General features: G+C 44.7%; 1 protein-coding gene across 4 annotated transcripts in view; it reads left to right on the top strand.

Annotated features, from left to right (window-relative positions):
• Positions 1-21,279, top strand: part of LRP8 (LDL receptor related protein 8) — a 170,742-nt gene that overhangs the window by 132,198 nt on the left and 17,265 nt on the right. For all 4 annotated transcript variants that reach the window (XM_064428895.1, XM_064428894.1, XM_064428897.1 and 1 more), the window contains 2 exons: positions 14,365-14,727; positions 20,865-20,987. In XM_064428895.1, the coding sequence (XP_064284965.1) occupies positions 14,365-14,727; positions 20,865-20,987 (486 nt within the window). The remainder of the gene's footprint in view (positions 1-14,364; positions 14,728-20,864; positions 20,988-21,279) is intronic.

Here is a 21,279-nt window from a genome sequence, read left to right as displayed (position 1 = left end):
AGGGATGACTTTTCCTGCCAGCAAACTTACTCACTCTGCTTTGCAGTGCTGAGTGCTGAATTCTAGAACCCGAGAGGAAAGAAGCAATCTCCAGTTGGAGAATGCATGAACTCTGTGAAGAATTAAGTATTATTACTGGGGTTAACACCCAGGGGACATGGAAAGGACTTAAGGTTCAAACCTTCTGTGGTAGCTCAGCAGGTTCCTGCTGTGTCCTGTGCAGAGTGGGGACAGGCTCAGGCTGGCTTCTGCTGGGGTAGAACAGACAGGCCTGGACATGGATGGCTTGTTGGTTTCACTGCACAGAGAGAGGATGATGTACTCTGTACCCATAACTGTTTTAAATTCAGTCCCTAAATGGCCATTGCCTTTTATTAGGCCTTTCTGTGCTGAATGAAAGAGCCCTTTATCAGGGTTTTCAGTCTATGAAAACTCCTGCACTGTGTGGTCAAACTATTTCTCAGACTGCCTTTTTGGTAGACCAAATATATTAGTTCTTTATGCTTCTTAATGTCAAATATTCTCTTTTGAATGAATGCTTGACTCATTCTTGTGGCTCCCTTTGGTATTCCAGTTGGTTTTCCAACTTTGCTTTTACACAGACCACCAGAATTTAGGGAGTATCAGTCTTGCCAGTCTGTGCAGAAGTAAAATCACCTTTCTAATTTCTGATACTGTTCTTATTAAATTCTTCATGTGCAAATGATCCCAGGCTTTTAAGAAGCTCACCAAGTTCTGTGTATTCACCCATCCCTCAATATTTCTAGTTTGCATGTGGTATCAGCAATGTTACTTTTACTTCCAGATTAGTGGTGGAAGAGTTGAATGGTTACATTCAAACACAAATTGAAGTTTTTTCATTTGAAAACTGGATTTTGGGCTCTAATTCCTCCCCAGTTCATAATCCACATTATATCTTTTTTTTGAAGCTGTATAAGGAAATATGTTTTACATGAACATTTTGTGGCTCTGAGTGGAGTGCTGTGGACAAATTTATTTATTTTCAGTCAGCTTTATCAAACAAAATATTATCAAAGCTTTTACTTTGTGAGCAACTTGTTCCACTATTTAGCTCTCTTTGTAAAAGCATTTTTTCTTAGTCCTTTTTAAATTTTTCCTTTTATTTGTTTTCCATGTGAAACTCTTAAGTGTTTTCTCTTTAGCATGTACTTTTTTTTTCTTTGAATGGGAGGCTTGAATTAGAGACAAATTCAGAAGATAATTGTAACTGCTATTTTGCTCATATGAGTTTGTGAAATCAGAACAATTTCTGCACTGGTGGCTGCCTCCCCTGATTTAATGCTGCTGCTCACACCAGTGGGAATGGTCTCATAGAGTCTTTTAGTTATAATAAAAATGTACTTGAAATTGCTTTGAACTTTTTTTTTCCAAAGCTTTAGGTAACCCCCAAAATGAATGTAGATATGTTCTGAATGCCACATCATTTCAGCATAATGATGCTATTAATGGATTTGGAAATAGCTGAGTGTTTCTGCTCTGGATGTTTCAGCATCTCTACTCTTAGCTTCCAGTTTTAGTGCATGTGCAGGTTCTTAAAAACCTTAAAAAAAATTAATCCAAGGACAAATTACCACATTTTGATGCTTGCTGGGTAACTGGTGAGAAATGAATTAGCAGCTTTCAACCAATTTCTCATGACTGAGCACTGTCCCCACACACTGGAAACCTCTGCTGAGTCTGGCTGTGGGGTGGGGTTCTCTGGCACGAGGACCAGGGGAAAAGGCATTGAGAGGTAAACTTGGAGCATCCTGGGTGGGTGCAAACATCAAAAGCTTTCAGTCCTAGGATCCCAACCTCTTTCAAAGGTCAAAACTCGCTTTGAGAGGGAAGCAGGAGGCACTGCTGAATGGCTGTGGTGGGAGCACTTTCAGGGAGGTTGCCTGTCAAATGAAGGTCTTTTCCTCATGGATGAGAACAATTGTGTGAGCTGTTTCAGCAGGGAGCTTGTGAAGGATTGATAGCTCTCCTCTCCCTTACCCAAATCTGATAAAGCTCACTAAGCTTATTCACTGATACTCTGTTAACATTCCCATTTCTTCTCTGGTTAGAATCCTCCTTTCTCTGTTTCCTCTTATCTCAGCAGCACACAGTATCCTGACCACTTCAGACCCCTTCTTCTCTTTTGTTTTGGTAATTTAATCTCTGCACTCAGGTTTTTATTCTCATTTTACAAGAAGCCTCAGCACTGCCTGTCAGCAGCAGCCCCTTGGAGCACAGCACCCTGTCACAGAGGCTGCACTCCTCACAGGGCTGACCAGCTTGTCTATAAATAGCACATCTTGCTGGATAAATGTTTGGAAGGGGATTTATTTGTGCTCAGAATAATTTCTGTGGTGAGAGCCTGCATGTGCAATAAACAAGTGGATGGTGACTTGAAGATGGTGTGAGTGAGGGCATCCAGAAGAAAAACCCCTAAGTTCTTTCTAAATCCATGCTAATAAAGCTACTACTGCAGCCTCATGTGACACTTCAAAAATATTTTAACTGTGTATACTCTTGCTTTTGGATGGCAATAACTGGCTCTTGGATTTATAATTCTTCAAGAGGATTTACTAGGGAGTTTATGAACCTTATTTATACCTGCATTTCTGCATTGGTAGTTTGTACCACTAACAAGATTGTGCTTGGAGCAAAGCTTGGCTGTGCAAGAACCTGTCCCTGTGTCAGAATGTTCACAGCCAAGGTAAGGGAGGATCTCCTGCAGGAGAGGACAGTAAAGATCATGGTGTACAATCATCTAAACTGCAGGAACACGGCAGGTGTTTTATGTAGTTGTCCAGCAGTTTCCTTTCCAGCTGCTGCTCTGAACCTTGTAATTCTTGCTGGATTTTTCCTCTTGGAATGCTGTCATTGCCTTTTGAATCTGTGTGAAATGTATCCAGTGCAGACATCGGGGTGACAAAGCAGCTGTTCAGAGACTTGGGGACAAAAGCAGAGAAGCTGAATGAGGAGACAATGGATTTTCACCCTGTGGAAGAACTTGTCAAGGAAGCAATGGAAACTGCAATTCTTTCACCTGCAATGGATAAAGCACCAGTGATCAGGGATCCAGACTTGTGTCTGCACAGGCTGTACTTGCACCAGGGGCTAATTGCAGGTATTAATCCTTGCACATAGGTAGTTAAGTGCCTGTCTGCCTAAATAATTGACTTCCAACAGACAGGCTTTAAGAACACTACTGACTTCCAGTGCACAAACAATTTTTGAAAATGCAAACATCTGCCTTTTTAAAATAAGACTATGTAAAAATAAAAACCTTATTTTTCAGTTTTTGGAGCAGAAGTAATTTGAGTCTTCACAATACCAGGTGTGTTGTAGTCATAGGTCAGGGTTAGTAGCCTTGAATTTGCTGGCTTGGAGATGCTGGCAGCCTCCTTATTTCCCTGGTGAAGGTTTTCTGCTCCCAGTGCACCCAACCTTTGTCACAATGGATTGGAGAAGCTTAGGAACGTGTTTACTGAGACTAAAGGAGAAATTAAATAGGACAGGCTGTAATTAAAGCAACACAACTCGGGGTCTGTCTGGACTTGGCTAACTGCTGCAGAACTTGTTAAATCTCTGCTGAGAGAGCCAGTAAGCAGTGTTTTGTCAGCTGCTCAGGAATGCAGAGAGCACTTGGGAGTGGCTTAGGAAGACAGGAGCTGCCATCCTGTACCAGCTGAAATGGCACAGAACCCCTTCAGGGCACACATGTCCCTCCTGAGAGGACTCTGGGATGCCCACAGAGAACAAGGCTCTGGCCCCATCTCTTCTGGCTCTGTCACTGGTTCTCACCTGAGCCACTGCTTGCACTCAGTATGGAAATTGTGTCTTGCAGATAAGGAGTTGGAAGTGCACCAGTTTCCCCTTTCCCAACAGTTGGAAGCAGTGAAATGATGAATTCATTGCCATACTGATAGCAGAATAAGCCATTTATCCATGATTTATCCTCTAAACTATAGCACAGAGACAGTGATCATGGGGAACTTTTGCAGGCAGTGGACATGCTCACACTAACCTTGTGCAGCTGGCTGAGGTGAGAGCCAGGAATTCCTGCAGGAGCCTCATGCCAGTGACAGCCTTGTCACCCAGAGCATCTTCTTTTGGACCCTGGTCTTCAGGCTTTTCAGTGCTGACTGAATTATGTATCTCAGAATTAGTTCTAGATTTTCAGCCTTATGATATCATGGTATGCCAGATTAAAAGTGAACAAACTGGATAAAGGCTTTTTAAATTCATAAGGGAAACCACAGTAAGCACAGGTGTGCTCAGCTGGAACCGTGTGTCCTTGCCATGGCAGCTCACAGGCTTTGCCATGTAAACAGATCATTTACAGGATCCTCAGGTGGTGAACTTCCCACTTCTCCTGGCACAGCTCCAGGCTCATGTGTTACTCTCAAAAAAAGCAGCAGCCCCTCCAAGTGAGGGGTGCTTTTCTTGGAAGGTCCAAGTGCAGAAAACTTTGAGTCAGCTCTTGCCAGTGCCCTGGTTAACAGCCCTGAGGTCAGCTGAGAACTGCTGGCTGAAGGCAGAATTTAAAGCAGGCTAAAGCTGTTCATCCCTCCAGCAGATCCACCTGCTGATGAACCAGCTGAAGGAGGGAAACTGCAAAGCTGATTTGAAGTCACCTTCCCCCACTCTGCTCCTGCACCTACGCTCACATGAAGTGACCTTTCTATTGGCAGTTAAATTGTTTTATGTTCTCTTATCATTGTCCTGTAACTATAAAGAGCATCATGTTGTCCCAGCACTCTTTTCTTTTTTGTGCAGTAGAGGGTGCCTGTATTTTGCATGAGCCAAAGGTACCTGTATTTTACATGAGTCACACTTCCAGTGCTCCCACTGGGATTTGACCACACTGATCCAGTCCATTCCAGATCTCCACTGATCCTACTGAGACTTTCTAGCTTGGTGATAATGTAGCACTGATTTTATCTTTCATTGCAGTTTGATTAATGAGTGCTTTTGTCAAAGTTAGTTCTGTTCACTGCCTGTTAATGAATTAACATTCATTAAGTGCTGTCCCTCAGTCACCTCACAGGGACATCAAACCCAAAGGATCAGATTTTGCCATGCATTCTCCCTGAGAAACCCACCAATTTTAACAGGGTTAAAGCCCATAGCATCACAGTCATGCCTGTAAAAGAAATGTTTCTCCACTATCATTATTCATTATTTTAGTGTGTGATGAAAAGAAACATCACTGGTCTGAAATTCCTGGCATTTTATAGAGGGTAGCTGTAGCTTCAGTGCACTTGCCATGGTGGAAGAATTTACAATTATTTCCAAGAAGATAAAAAAAGAATTGCTAGATTTAACAAATGCAAGTCCTTCATAAATAAGATAAGGTAGCACAGCAATGATATCCTCTGGGCTTTACATGATGTTTAATTACTGGACAGCTGGAGGGATTAATGCTTGTGCATTATGCCGTGGCTCTCAGAAATTAAACATGTACAGCTGCCACTTTATCACTGCTTAAAGTATTAGAGCTCCTTCAAAAGCAGTAGTAATTTGCAGAAAAATCCCCATTGTTATTTAGGAAAAATCTCAGCCCGTAATCATATTTGTCCTGAGTTCCTTCAGAACAAAATGGCAAGAAGGAAAAGAGATTGGGAGTTACTTTTAATTGCATGCTGACAGGAAAAGTGAAGGTAGCTGCATTTTTAATATATTGGATGCTCAGTGTAATTAAACATAATTCAACAGTGTGTGAACTTAGGTTAGAGGTAAGACAGCCACAGTGTAAATCCAGAATTAAACCCTAAAACCTTGGCCCAAGCTGTGCCAGGGCTCTACCTGCAGAGGATGAGGGCACAGAGGCTTTGCCTTCCCTGCTGCTGGCTCTTGAGCTGAGCTTTGTGAAGCTCAAAGGAAGGCGTGTGGCACATCTGCAAATGGAGCTTCCAGCACCCAGTGGGGCTTTGGGGCTGGCCTGTGCTCATCCTCCTCACAGAGAAATTGTCCCTATCAGTGTTCCATGAATAATTTATTCTCTAAAGCAGGGCAGATGAAAACACAATCTGAAAACAAGACAATGCAGCAGTGGTACTTCTGCAGGGTTGCTCTGAGGGAGCGAGGGGAAGAGGGGATGCAGAGAACACCATGAGCACACTCACACCCCAAAGGATCATTGTTCACAGGGGTCTGGAAGAGGGCTGTGAAACAGCTGCTTTATACAAAGCTTTGTGGGTAATTAAAACTAAAGCTTAATAGTGCTGGGCTGCAGGATATCTGTGCACACCCACACAAGCTTTCCTGGTGCTTTCTGCACTTTAGCTGGAGACATTGGCTCTGATTCTTCTTTCCAATCTCATATCATACTGGCAGAGAGCAAGAATTGCCCTGTAATTATGTTTATCTTTTGGGTAGTCTGTCTTTCAACAGTTAGAGCTCCTGGAGTTGAAACAGTCAAGGAATTACATCTCTTATTGCCAAATACAGTTGTATTTCATGTCCCTGAAGTGCTTTCTTCATAAGAATGCAGCCATAATTTTGAGTCTATTCATCCAAAATGCAAGAATCTGTTTAGTTTTATTCAGGGAAATCTTGCCAGTGATGATGCTATGATGGCAGATATGTGGGTAGGAGTTGCATCCTGCAGTGGCCACCAGTACATATGTGTTACGCTAATTAACAGTTCTGCTTCCTGAGCATATGATCTGAAGGCTAAATCAAAATCAGTAGCCTGAACTCAGCACAGTCCTACGCAGGAGAGGACAATGTCATGTTTGATGCAAGAGGGAAAAAAAAGGTTGGTTTATGAGTCATATTAACAGATAAAACTAATCTGGAAGTCATCTTAGTGGCTGAAATATTCTTTTTGTAGAGGATGATATAAGGGTTGGATTAACTTTGCTTTTATATTGCAAAGAAATTTGTTCATTAGATAAAACGTAATGAGAAAGGTTTAGTTCACAATAAACACCACTTCTTTACCCTTCTTTGTTCAAATAACTTTAAAATAATTGCACATGTTGAGCAGGTGAGTCTTCATCTCAGCCCAAATCCAGGAAAGTGCTGCTTTCTATTCCCAAACCATAGAAACTGCAAGGCAGATCCTAGTGCATGGAAATCTCATTGCTGTTAATGTGAGCACAGTCAGCACACGACCCTTACAGGTTTAATTGCAGTGAGTGTCACTCAGTGATTAAATTTTCCATTTGAGTAGAAAATCTAATCCTGTTTTTTGAGAAATGATTGCCATTCTTTGCTGGAACTGTGGGTACATAGGTACATTACCTACACCACATAATAGCTGTGCCCCCTAATTATCACATAACTGAAAACAGTCAGGGGCTGGTTGTTTTCTGAGCAGTCTGTCAGTCTCCCCCCCTCCCAAAATCACCACGGGGGTCTTGTGTTTATGGACTTGGTCATTACAGGATGTGCTTATAATGATCATCTTGAATGGGGCTACACCAAATTCTGCCAACTGCCTTGTTGCATCCTCAGTACTTCTGGTTTTTACTTCTCCCTTCAGGTGAGTTGTCTTGCAAACCATTTTATTTCAAAAGCATCTTTTAATTGTTATTGAACCTACTTTCAAGCTCACTTTGGATCACTTCCTAGAGAAATGTGAGATGTGGTTGGGTAAACTGAGGAGTTGAGAAGCAAAGCTCTCAGCCTTGCCTTGTTTTGTCTGTGCTCCACAAGAGTTAATAGTGCATGTTCCAAATGCAGTGAATGTTCAGCAGTGAAGCAAACTGCACTAAGCAATATCTCCTCTTACAGACAGTTCCCATCAAAGGAAATTAGTGGAAATGGAAATGTTATGGGGCACTGCCCTCACTGCTTGCAGTGTGAGCTCTGCTTTGTCCCTCCCTGCTCAGGTGAGTTCAAACCTGTGAGTCAGCAACCTCCAGGATTCCCTGCTTAGTTATGGCAGCAGCTTATAAATGACCTGACTGACTCTGGGGCAATGGCTCAGCTTTCCCACTGCTTAAACTGGAACTATCCCTGTGCTTAGGAATGGGAAAGGGTGAGGAGAGAGTGGCAGGCCAGTGACACAGCTGTGGAGCCACGGGCTGGGGTTCCTTGCCTGTCCCCCATTTCCTAAGAATAAACCCAACTGTGCTGTCATTTGCCAGTGTGATTGGAGTGTAGCTTTCAGGATTCTGATGAAGTCTCTCCTGAGCTGGGCACGAAGAAAACAGTGGGGAAAAGAGGCAGGTTGTGTCTCTGTGTCAGCAGAGGAGCAGGGAGTGGGAATCTGCCCAGTGGGTGGAAGGTGACACCCATGGATTGGCTTTTCCTGGCAAAGTGTCTGTGATTTAAACTCCACAATGGCAAAATTAGCTGGAGGCTGTGCAGCAAAGGCCGTGCACAGAAATCCTGTGCAGAAGATTCATAACCACAGGGAGTCCTGCTGAATCCAAGAGGTCTGTGTTGTGCAGTAGTGTGAGATTTGTGTGCACTGTCCCAGGATGATTTCTGCTCAGGAATGCCCTGTTCTGCTTGCTGAACATTCATATATTCCTGAGAAATACAGAATTTTGTGTGATAATATTAGAGCAGATGTTAGTTTAATGGCTGTTATCAGATGTTTCTGAGGGATTTGCCAAATTGGTATAATTTGTAAAATTGCCATTTTAATAAGCAAGTCATGTCTAAGGGAATAGGAGTGAGCTTGTCCTGTACTGGCTCCAATTTTTGAAGTCAGGAAAGAAATTCACTAGACACTTCACAGCACATTTGTTTTCCAGTTAAATTTTGGCTAGTACCAAGCATCTCCAATCTGATTCAGCTGATTATATTCCAGTCAGAATATAAAAGAGTAATAATAATGTCTTTATCCTCATGAGACCCCCGTGGGGTGTCTTGGATGGTCACAAAAGCAGGACAGTATTAACCTTTGCTATTCTGACCATCCATTTTTATCTTTCAAGCTGCTTTATTTTACCCTTAAACCCTCTACACTGGATTCACTTGTTCTTATTTTGAGGTCATTTTCAGTCATTTAGCCAGAACATCTGATAAACTTCCTAACCCTTTCCTGGTTGCAAGAAAAATTAAGGAGACCGCAGGTAGGAGTTCCAATCTTATTGCACGTACATAAAATTAAAGACAGTGTGCAGAGTGTGCATGCCTTTGTACATAAACTGCTTCTCTCTGTAAATTTGGGGTCATAATTAATTCTATTTCCAGATAATTAAACCACTTGGAATGAATATATGAATCTCAGGAAATACATTGTAAATCACCAAATACATTTTTGAACCAACTATTATTTGTCAGCAGGGGCTTTGGCATCTGGTTGCTGGGTTATAATTAACTAATACTATGCAAATACTGCTGCAGAGAATGGGAAAATGACTGATTTGTGTTTGAGGGCAGCGTGTGACAAAGGCAGCCAGCACATGCAAATATTAATTTGCAGGAGTGCGTGAGATGGCTCCTTAGCTCCATTAGTGACTTGAACAATATCAGGAATTACTATTCCTGCTGCAGCCTCCATCTAGATGGGCTTTTCGGTATCAATCACCATGGCAACAACCACTGGTGGGAGCGAGGCTGCAATTCCGCTGCATTATTCCCTCCATGGGAGGCCTGTCATTTTTTCAGAGCAATGAGCTTCAAGGTCATCTTCATTTACCTCCATCTCCTTTGCTGTCCTTCCTGGAGGGCAGCTTTCCATGGGAAACTTGTCGTTCCAGGCATGAATCTGTGCCTTAAAGACTGGCATTTGACAGAAGATCTGTATGAAATATTCAGGTATTTGGTAAGCAATTGACTGCAGGCAAAATGAATAATTTAGACAGAATTAAACCTGCAAATAAATACTAGTTAAGCAAAACTAACATGCTGACAGTGCTGGTAACTGGGAGTTCCATCATAATCTACCCTGTCTGCACTCTGTGACCTCCTTATCCATAGCCCAGCTCAGAGATTGGTTCCTGGGGGCTGGGGGAGCTGGGCCTGCACTTGGGACACAAAACCTGGGCAGATGGAGCTCAGGAATTCCACTCCTCAGCCCTGCAGAACTCAAATCCCAAATCTCAGAGCTTTGGAGAGTTTCTCAAGTCCAGCAGCCTTCCCTGCCAGTGTTGAAGCAGCCATGGATCAGCAGCAGATCTCTCCCTCCCTGATGCAAATGTTGGTATGCACAAATCATCCTTTGCCTGCTTTAGAAGATCCATTATCAGATCTAAACAAACATAAATTTTCAGACACATTTTTAAAGTTGCTTTGGGGACAGTGTCAGAAAAATACAGTGTAATAATTCATCTTATCTTCTTGTCTTCAGCATCAGTGGATAATTGCTGCTATCCACTTCCCCACAAATTTTACCAAATAATTATCATTATTTAAGCCATTCATGTAATTTCAAGTGGAAATGGCTCTTTTGGAGGAGAAATGAATTAAATACCTGAGTCTTACTGAAAAGCTATAAAATCTTTAATTAGAGATTAGCAGTGACAGCAGTTATAGTGCATTGTACATAATTCCCAGCTCCTGGCAATGATGGACATACCATTTATTTCATTTTTTCAATTTTATCTAGATTTGAGGATCTATGCTTGGTAGAGTTGTCCATTGTAGAAATGTTATGTACAAATATATATATTTTTGACATGACAATTTTTTAATGAGCGCTCTGTATTTTTAGAGAATTCTACATCTTGAGAGCATTCTGCCTTTTTCTAAAAGCACTTAAAAGGCATGTGGCAGAATTTTCTGTATTTTTTGGTGCCATGCCTGAGCTAAGAGTGTCCCTGCTGCACCAGACTTCACTAAAGCCTCTGGTTAAATCCTGGCTCTGGGCAAAAGAGAACCAGCCAGACTGAAACACTAACTCCACAACTGCAATCTCTCAGATCTTCTGTTATTTCATTATTTTTAACTTCCTCTATCCCAAGGCTGCTTCTGCTCTGCTCTCCTCAAGAGAAGTGACAAGAGGGCAGCTGCAGGCTGCGAGGCAAAAACGGTGACAGTTGTGCTCTACAGATTGGCACAGGGCAAAAATTAATGCAGAATACCTCTGGTGTGTTTTGTCTATAGGCAAAATCACCTCTACATAATCATTTATGTGTGATATTTTACTTCCTGAAACTGTGAAGAACCTTTTAACATTACAGTGCTCTACAGTAAACTGCTGTTACAGTTATGCTTTGAAGACTGTTGGTTAAATACATCTTTACAAACGTTTCCAAGATTTCTATTGGGATCACTCATGTTTGAAGTAGGTTTTGCACCTTAGAGTACAACATTTATTAATTTCTTCTGTGCTAAAGAAAGCAAATTATTATTTGATTCCTTGGTCTTAAGTGAATCAGCCTACAATAGGATAGGCAGCAAATTTGGAGAATGCAAACAAATTGCTTGAGTCAAAAAATACCCCAGTGAACATTTAATTACTGTTGGCACATTTTCTACTGAAATGCTCTGGAGGCAATGAAATCCTGTGGTGATGGGACTGCGAGGTACCCTGACAGATTTATGGAAGGGGATGTGAAGTAAACTGTCCCTGGGGCTTTCCTGCCCCTGCCCATCTCCAGGTGCTGGGTGAGCTAATTGTGGTGTTTATTTATGGGGCTCCTGGTGCCAGGCGGTGCCGCAGGACGGGCACAGCTCTGCTCCCCTCCCTGCCGTGCCCTGGGGATCTCAGCTCCCTGCCAGGGAGGATTTGGGAAGGGTCAGGGCTCTTGGGACACTGCCCTGCCATGCCAGCAGCAGGGCACGGAGGGTAGATGGAGCTCTGGGCTGGGGACAGGTGTGACCCAGAGGGGAGTCCCCACCAGCCAGCCTGCTGTGCTTGTTCGTGGAGAGAGAGCTTGTAGTCTTTGGAGCTGGCATCACACTGAACTTAATTTTTAAAAAGAAATAAAATAATCATGACCATGCAATTTTCTAGCTAGCAATTCTTAGTCTTCACTGAGAAAGTCCTCATGAGAGGTTACGAAAGCTGAACTGCTTCTACTTTCCAGCTGTGATTATCAGTAATTTTATATCTGTACTGGGACTTGTAGGTGCAAAGGAGGAGCTTTTGGGCAAACTTCCATTGTCTGTATCCCATTCTGTGTTTCTCAGTTGCTAATTTGCCAATGCAGCAGATTTCTGAAGGGAAACCTGTACAAACAGGAGGGGGGGTGGAGGTGGGACCAGGAAAACAACAAGGGGAAAAAGAGGGGCTCATTACAGTTGGTGGAAAGGAAATTTATGCACATTTGGAATGTGCAAATCATTACAATCTTGCCCAAACATTAAGGATCAAAGAACTGTGCAAGATTTTGCTCTCTGATCTGTTTCTGAGATTCATCAAAATAATGCCAGAAAAGCAATTTCTTCTTCTCAGACTTTATCTGTTACAGAAACTATTCATAGCCATTGAAATATTCCTGTTTTCCCACAACCATTTTAAAATAGATTGGTAAGATTCTAACTGTTACCTTGAATTTCCACTTTATGGAGGAATATTCCAGATGCAGTTCCGTGTAATGGCTCCTCTGAAGACAGTGTTGTTATACAGCTGGGTGCTCATCAGTAGGGCTAACAGATGATTTCTAGTCATGGGGTAAGGATAGAGAAATCTGCTGAATGGAGATACAGAGCAGAATTTAGGTAATATTTAGAGCATTTTAATGGTCTCAAGTTTGCCATGAAAAAGAGGAAGATTTTTAGATGCTTTTCCACCAGACTGTGCTTGTATTTCAAGTCCTTATGAGAAAGATTTACCTCCTAGTATGAGTTCCTCCTGTTTGGAGAGGAGAAACTGTGGCTGTTCCGAGGTACAGGTGCCTGTTGAAGGCATCTCAGTATCTAAAATCCTCTGCCAAGTGCAGAAGGAGCCCAGCAGCTCCTTTGGTGCCTCGCTCTGTTGCATTCCATGATTGGTGTCAAGGGGGGCAGCTGAGATTCTCTTTAACATTTTTCCCTGCTGGAGAGAGCCTGGGTCCTGGCCAGTGCATGGCAGCATTGCAGCAAGGAAGGCAAATCCTCTTCTAATTAAGTGGATTGCTGTGCTCTAACATCTGGAGAACCTGGGGCTAAATGGGACAGAGCACAGGGCAGGAGGGGAGAGGTGTAAGTATATGTGTATATATACACACATATTTGTGTGTGTGTGTGTGTGTGTGTTCGTGTTCTGATGTAAAATGAGAGGCTGCTCAGGTTATCAGGCAGAGCCCAGCGAGTTTGCCAGACAGAATGTAATTAGGCATCTGTGCAAGTGAACATGTTCTTAAATGCTGGATAAATACAGCTTTATTCCCAGGTATAAATCAGACATAATATTGCAGTAGAATCCCACTGGGTTCCTGTTACTGGCTGAAATTTGGGATATGACAGGTTTTTTAGAGGGATTATTCTTGCTGCTCTCCAGGTGCAATTGCCATTGCAGTGATTGGTACCATCTAAACTGTGGTCTGGTGTAGGGGCGCTGCAGACATGGCAGTAAGTAGTTCTGCTTCTGAAGAAAAAAAAATTCCCAAGTACAATGGAAAAAAAAAGCTTATTGTAATTTATATGCATTTATATTTATTGTACTTGTAATTTATCAAAGCCATAACTTCCCTGTAGAGGGCTGAAATTACAGAAAAATTCTTTTGTACATAACTACCTCAAAGTACCTACAGAGAATTTCTTCCATGGTTTTGGTTCCCCTATGCCTTGATGGAATAAAGTGACTTAGAACTGCACTTTGTTGGAGTACCTGAAAGTTTAATTTGAGCAGGCATCTCTGGTTCAGCTGTCCATTAGTCTTGCAGAGGAGAGTGCTGCACTCAGCTTCGATCTGACAAGCGCCTCATTTGTATGTTAATGTTGAGTTGTGATTTCCAGGGAAGGCATTCAGCGTGTTGTAAAGGGCCTTACTGGCAGATTGCAGCTAAATTGATGCTCGACTCACTAAATATTTACCCTACACATCCCACTTAATATGTCCAAAACCAGGCATACTGTGAAATCCTGAAACCTGATTCTGTGCTTATGAAAGTCAGGAAGCTGGTAATGTCAGCGTGGAGCCAAGCAGAGCCCCGGCGCTGCCAGCACAGCCCCAGCCTCCCCCTGCAACCTTCCCATTCCTGTTCCCATTCCTGTTCCCATTCCCATTGCGTGCTGCTGCTGCTGCTCCCGCCCGGGGCTCCCCTGGCTGCTCCTCAGTGCCAGGACAGCGCTGTCCCCCAGTTCCCACAGCCCTGCTGCCCCTCCTGCAGGGCTGCCTGCTCCCTAGAGGATGCATCCCGAGGCACAGCTGAGGAGCGCTGTGGCCTCACCGGCTCCCTGCCACGTGGTGACCACTGGGAGGAATGTGTTGGGGTAGGACAGCCCTGGGAATGCCTTTGCCCTGGGACATCCCTAACGTGCTAAAGCTGGGCCAGTGGTGAGGGAGACCTCCCAGCTTACCTGTTTGTTTTTATTCCCAAGCCTGTTCTCCCAACGAGTTCCAGTGCAGTAACAAGTCGTGCATCTCCATCATCTTCGTGTGCGACGGCGACAACGACTGCGGGGACGGCAGCGATGAAAGGAAGTGCTCCCCTCTGACCTGCAACCCCAGCGAGTTCCAGTGCAACAACAGCGTGTGCATCCCGGAGCTGTGGGTGTGCGACAACCAGCCCGACTGCGAGGACCAGTCGGACGAGGCCATGGAGAAGTGCGGCTACGACGCCAAGGCGCTCAACACGTGCGCGGCCCACGAGTTCCAGTGCGGCAACGGCGAGTGCATCCACCTCAACTGGAAGTGTGACGGGGACGAGGACTGCAAGGACAAGTCTGATGAGCAGGACTGCCGTGAGTGTCTGCAGGGGCTGGGCTGGAAGGGCCAGGAGGCTGCTGGGGGCTGTGTCTGAAGGCAAGGCTTTGATGTCTGAGCAGCAGCTGGGCCAGACAAGGAGCGCTCGTGTCCCACATGACATGGCTGGGTGCCCAGCCCAGCAGGGTCACGGGTATTCCATACTCCTGTGCTTTTTCCTTCAGAATCCGTAGAGGAGGTGTAAGAGCTGTTGGATGGTACCATGACTCAGAAGAGTTCTGTTTCACTAGAAAGACAAGGAGTGAAAAGTGGAAAAAATGTTCAAAGCCCTCAGGCTGCATGGTGGGGTCACCTCCTGGAGGTTAGAAGCTGCTGTGCTAAAGGGAATATATGATCAGCAGAAAAAAAATAATTCATTTTCTGCCTCTGAAGTTGGAGTATCCTGAACAAGGCAGTCAAGAGAAGTACCTCTGAAGAATCCAGTTTGAAATGCATTTTGAGTTTGGCTTGATAAAGGCACAGAGCTAATAAATAATGGATTTCTTTTCAGCTGGCTTCATGCATTTAACAAGCTGGTGTTGGTATGTGTGGTATTTGGAATGTTTCATCCATTTTTAGCCACTAAACTGTTCAAGCTGGTCACTTACCTGAGGAGGGAGAGAGAAGAAAACAAGAGCAAAATGTTTCACTAGAATATTCATAATGACAAGATTGGAATTAAATATTTACATAGCTGTTTATATTTAGCAGCTCTGACATTGGGCCACCTCTGGGGAGGAAGGCAGCAACCAGCTGCAAACCCAGGGATTTTTGCAAGGTATCTAAGAAAATGTATCACTTTTGCCAGCACCATCTTTTCATACCTGTGACAACACCAAGGCCAGGCTGGTGAGCAGCAGTGTGGGAGAGCCCTTCAAGGAGCTGGGGATCAGACTTCCTTCCAGGCAGAGAAGCAGGGGTAAATTCATTCTCTCTTTAACAAGAGAAGGATGTAGTGAATCCTGGACACCATTTGCACTGCAGGAGAGCAGAGGGATGAGCCACAGGTTACCCTGGAGCTGCTGTGCTTTTAAAATTGCCAAGGACTCTTTTAAGAGAGGCGAGAGCTGAATAGGAGAATCCAAAAATGTTTTGTTAGGAAGAGAGCAGCTCTGGCTGCTGGGTACAAGGCTGTCAGCCCCTCCCAAGGAGCGGTGGGTTAGGTAGGCTGTCTTTTCCTTCATCTCCAAGAAGGTGCTGAAGTTGCTGACAGAGCCCTTGGGCAGCAGGTACCCAGGCAGTTCTGCCAGGGTCTGAAGGACCACGGGGACTGTGGAGTCAGGAGACAAAGTTGGTTCCTGGCTCTGTTTCAGGAAGGCCCTGCAGAAGCACAGCAGCCGGAGATGGGCACTGCTGGCTGGGGCAGCCTGGCTGGTTTGGTGCCCATTTTCATTCTGAGACCTCCCGTGGGCAGTCCTGTACCTGTGTCCCCTCCAAATGAGGAGGCAGTGGCAAGGCCATGTTACAAACAAAGGTGAAGAACAGGTGTCTGGTACAGGGGACTCCAGCAGAACTGATCTCTGCCCCACGGGATGCATTCTCTGCAGTGACAGCTACCTGAGAGGATGGCTGAGTTTGGACAGCTCAGGAGAGGGAAAGGTGAGCTCCCTTCTATTGCCAAGTGGACAAAGAGGGGAGCAGCTGATGGTGCTTTCTGATGAAATGCCTCTTAAATTTCAATTCCTGCTCAACTTGAAATGTTTTAGATCTTTTCCAGGCCCCATTTATTTTGACATTCTGCTGGGTGAGAGGAGTGGGACTGTGCCCATGTACCTTCCTGAGGCAGAGGCCCACTGTTCCCCAGCTTCCCTCCTTGGTGTGACAGGCACGAGCCATGTCCAGCTGTGAGGCCGAAGGAGCACAGCTCCAGCAGCCTGAGCCAGCAGCACTTCCAGAGGCAGCTCCCAGGACACAGCTGGACACTGCTGCAGCACAGCACGGTGCTGACAACCAGTGGAGAAAGGGGGAAATGTGCCAGAAGAGACCTGAGAGAATTCTGACTAGTGGAGATGTAGCACAACAAGGGTGTCTTTCCAGAAAGTCTCAATCCAACACAACGTGCAGTTTGTCTGCCTGGGAGAAACAAGGATGAGCTGATTGTGCTGCCTTCAGTCCTGTGCCCTGGGAAACAGTGGGGTTCAAAGCCCCTTTGTTTTAGCTACCTCAGTGCTCCTCTGCACACAGTGCCTGGTTCTGGTTGCAGCCCAGTGCCACAGCAGTGTGTGAGCCCACAGCCATCCATGCTGCATGGATGGGATTCTCTGAGGCAGCAGCCAGGAGAGGCCTTGCAGCACTCAGTGCTCGTGTAGCTGATGTGTTGGCTGGGTCAGAGCCAAAATTAATGTTGCTTCCCCATCCTAAATGCAGCTGTTGCTGGGGTGCACCTGCCTGCAGTAAGGGACATTTGGGAGCTCTGGAAACTCAGTGTCACTGCTCATCTGTTGGACTGAAGAGTTATGGGACCTTTCTGATTATTTTCCTCTGCAGAAATTCTCTGTTTGAGATCAGAATCATGGGACATGCAGAGAGTTACAGGTGTGTGACACAGCTCTGTCCCCTCAGCAACAAGGATGGCACATGGGCCCCTTGGCTGGACTTGATTAAAACTGCAGATCCCACCACTACATCTTGTCTGGCAAATGGGGATCTGTGGGGATTGTGCAGCATAAACAGAGGGATGGGAACTAATGCTTAAAAAAAAAGTCATGAGGCCATGAACCATCATTTGTTATAAACATTTTGGATTGGTAAATGAGTAGAGTAGAAATGAAGGGTGACAATTGGTGAACAGGTTTTGGCAGCGAGACAGCAAATAAATGGGAAGGAATGAGTCATTTCAGGAAAGCTGTGTGAGAACATTGGGTGGCTGGGGTTTTTTCCATAGCATATATATTCATATATGTATATATGTATATTTATAAAATGAACATTAGGTTAGATTTATTAGTCTCCAAATCTGGAATAGTTATATTTTAAAATGTCCTTTGCAACTTGCGTTAAGGCATCCAGGAGAGAGAATAAATAATGCTTACAACTGACAGCAAGAAAACAGACCCCTTGAGACCTGACCTCACACCTTCCTGCCTCTGTCTCCCCATCTATAAAATGGGATTGATGCATTTTGCAAATGTTGAGATTTTCTTTTTAGGGGAGGAAGGAAAAAAAAGACAGAAACCAGAAGAAACTGAGGCTCAGGTTTGGAGTCTGGAATAGACCTGCTGAATTTGAGCGATGCAGCTTTGTGCCCAGGATTTGTAAATGCGAAGTGTGTCTCTTTGAGGAGGCCTGTTAATTTAGCAGGGCTTTGGTAATTAGTTTTGTATTTGATTTGCTGAGGAGATGGCTGTAAAACTACTGAGATTTCACTGATTTAAACCTTCCAAATTAGGCACAGCAATTTTCTGAATATCTTGTGCAAATAAACAGCCCAGCTTTTCCCTCTTCTTGAGTTATTGCTTTTCCTTGGGAATGGCCTGCTGTCAGCTCTGCCAGTGGGGCTGAGATGGGTTAATGCCTCAACTTCAGGATAATATGGAATTCTCCTGAAAAATGGAGCAAAAATTAGAAATGCCATACATGCATTTTAGTGCCTTTGTAATCAGTAAGAGCTGTTACTGTGTCTGCCTTTTCTAGATGTCTGTTAAGAGGCTCAGGGGCTGCTCCTCAAAGGTCTGAACTTCTACAGCTCTGGTGGAGTGAGAACTGAGCCAGGAAACCCAGCCTGGTCTCCAGACTTCTGTCTGTTCTTGAAGCAAAGCTTTGTGCAGTAGAGCACAGCCCCACATCTGTGTTTTGCAGTCTCTGTAGCAACTGAGCTAAGAATTGTGCTGTCATTTTTCTCTGTCTTTTGGTGCTTGTGCAGCATTGTCTTTGCAATTCCTACAAAATTCTCCTAATTTTAATTAGTTTTAGGATTAGAAACATTTTTGGTTTTAGCATTTAGCTATAACTGCTTTTTAGAAGAGCTTTGAAGATTACAATTGAAGACAATTATAGGTTTTATAGCAGCTGTCTTCCAAATCTGTGGCTGTTGTCACACAGATTTACTTGATAAACTGGAGACCTGTTTCTGCTCCAGAAAAGACAAAACCCCATTCCTTCAATTACATGTTACACTTTTGTGAGGGGTTAATATTTATAGTCAGAAATGGAGGATCATCCTATCCTACCTCCACACATAGAAGTTGCTACAGAAAAGGTGAAGCAAACTGGTTTTCAAGTTAGGGGTGAAGACAATAAATAATTGTGGCAAAGGAATTTTCAGTGAGACAACTGAAAAGCCTTGCAGTGGCCAAGGTTCAGCTTGGCAAAGGCAGGGTTTCCTGTGGAGCAGGGTGCTTTCTCCATGGTCAGGGCTTCCCCAGGCAGGAGGCTGTACATGCCAGGAACAGTTTGAGCAGAAGTGACTCTGTGTCCCTGCAGGAGCTCTTGGTGCCACTTCCAGACCTGTGCTCTGTGACTCTCCCAGACCACAGATTCGTTTCTTTCCCTCCTTCATTTTTCTGCATTTGGTAGAGCAGCAGATCCCATGTGCTTAGTTTGGAGCTGCTGTCCCAGATGTCCCACTGAGGTTTCCCATTCCTGTGCCTGGGTTTATTAGCTGAAACGTGGCGGCACAGCTGGTCCTATAACTGTGCTTATTGCTTGGGATTTTTTTCTCACTTTGCAGCTTTTTATGAATATAGTGCATATGGCTTTCCTCTCCAAGGAGCAGTGCTATTTCCAAACTTTCCTCTTGTGAATACTGTGTATTTCTAATGACAGGATTTCTCCCTCCAGCCCTGTAGTTGTGGCTTTTCCTGTCTGTGATGCCTTTTGCTGGCTGAAGATGCACTAGAATTAGTCCAGTGAAGCAGCCATGAACCTGGATCCTGCATCCTGTGGGATGCAATCACCAATAATGTGAAGTCTTTGTGCAACTGATACTTTATGGTGTTGATACTGGCTCACTTCATGTCTGCAGCTCTTCCTGGGTTATCTGAAATGACTCATTTTTATATTAGAACCAGTTTGTCAAATTGTCCGGAGCAGTCTGCAGACAGCTCTTACCTCCCATGTAGCAACACCAGTGCTGGCCTCCCCTCACTGCTCAGAAGCAGTGATTTTCTGTCAGCCCATACCAGGACACAGTTATGTGATGGAAAGGCTGCAATCAGGAACTCTCCAGGGTGCGCTGCCTTAATAGGATTTTAAGAACACATCCGATGGGCCCCTCAGAAGGGAGCTGCAAAACATGTCCAGGAATGAGGAGCCTGTTTTGCCAGGCTGCCTGAACCCTGTGTCAGCACAGGGCTGGTCCCAGCTAGGGAGGGCTCTCATTCATTGTAATCTGATAAGGGATATATGACTGCTTTTAGCATGGTCTGTGCAGGAGTCTGGTTTACATTTTCCCCCAACTTTGCGTTTTGTCAGATCTGAGTGTTATAATCTGACCTGGACAAATGAATTTCAGGCATGAAAACTGGGCTGATACTGTGGAGGTGTTTAGAGCTGGAAACCCCAATAAGCATCACAGTGCAATGGAGCTCTTCTGCCTTCCAGTGGGCTGTTGCCTCATGGGCATTTGGTAATCTGATGATTGTGTCTCATTGCTGCCTTCATCCCTGCTGTGACCACACTGCTTTGGCAGAGTCACTACCTCTATCCTGGGCTTTAGCCCAAACATGTTTTGAAATGTATCTGAAATGTAATTTTTTTCTGAAGGAAGGAGAGCTGAGGAGCAGTTGCCTTTGCCTGCACAGTGTCACTGTACACTCCCAGCTGGAAAGCAGCCTGGCCTCACACAGACTGCAGCCCCAGAGCTGCCCCACTGCTGGGAGTTTTGCTGCCTGCTTGCTTTGTTCTGTGTCACCTGAGAAACTTCACTGCCAGCACTGGGTTTGTTTTGACTGGGTGTCCTCATATGGGCTTTGATGCTGTTTTCCCAAGGATTTAGAGGGTGATCTGGGACAGTGAGGGGCACAGGAGAACAGTGGCTGAGGCAGCTGCTGCCTCTGTTGCTTTGGTGGAAACAACTGATACTCTGACATCTGCTGACAGAGGATGCAACGCCAGCAGTGTCAGAGGGACATGATGATGGGTACCACACAAATGACTGAGTTCTATGTGGCTGATGCTTGAATGTGTTGTCTTAAAGCTCTGGTGACCTGCCAGCCAGATGAATTTCAGTGTGGCGATGGGACCTGTATCCATGGAGCAAAGCAGTGTGACAAGGTGCACGACTGTCCTGACAACAGCGACGAGGCCGGCTGTGTCCAAGGTGGGTACACGTGTTCCTCGTACTCCTTGGGGTAAATCTGCCTGGGCTGTGTGGCCTCTGGAAAGGGAAGAGGCCCGTGCTGCTCCTCTGGGCCATGCCAAGCTGCTTTCTGTACAGTTTTAAGCCATTCTGGCAGTGGGATTGCTTGGGAGAGATGATTGTGGTGACCAGGCAGACTGCATGGCTTGAAAAGTTCTTTGCATGATGCTCAGGCTCAATGTTCATTTGCTTAATTCCATCCCATTTCTGCTAATGATGCCCTCCTGAGCTTTATGTCAGCCTGTTTGTTGTC

The sequence above is a fragment of the Passer domesticus genome, chromosome 7 (genome assembly GCF_036417665.1).
Source record: "Passer domesticus isolate bPasDom1 chromosome 7, bPasDom1.hap1, whole genome shotgun sequence".
In the NCBI taxonomy this organism is placed as follows: domain Eukaryota; kingdom Metazoa; phylum Chordata; class Aves; order Passeriformes; family Passeridae; genus Passer; species Passer domesticus.
Note: the sequence above shows the minus strand (reverse complement) of the source record. Positions and strands in the feature narration are given on the sequence as shown.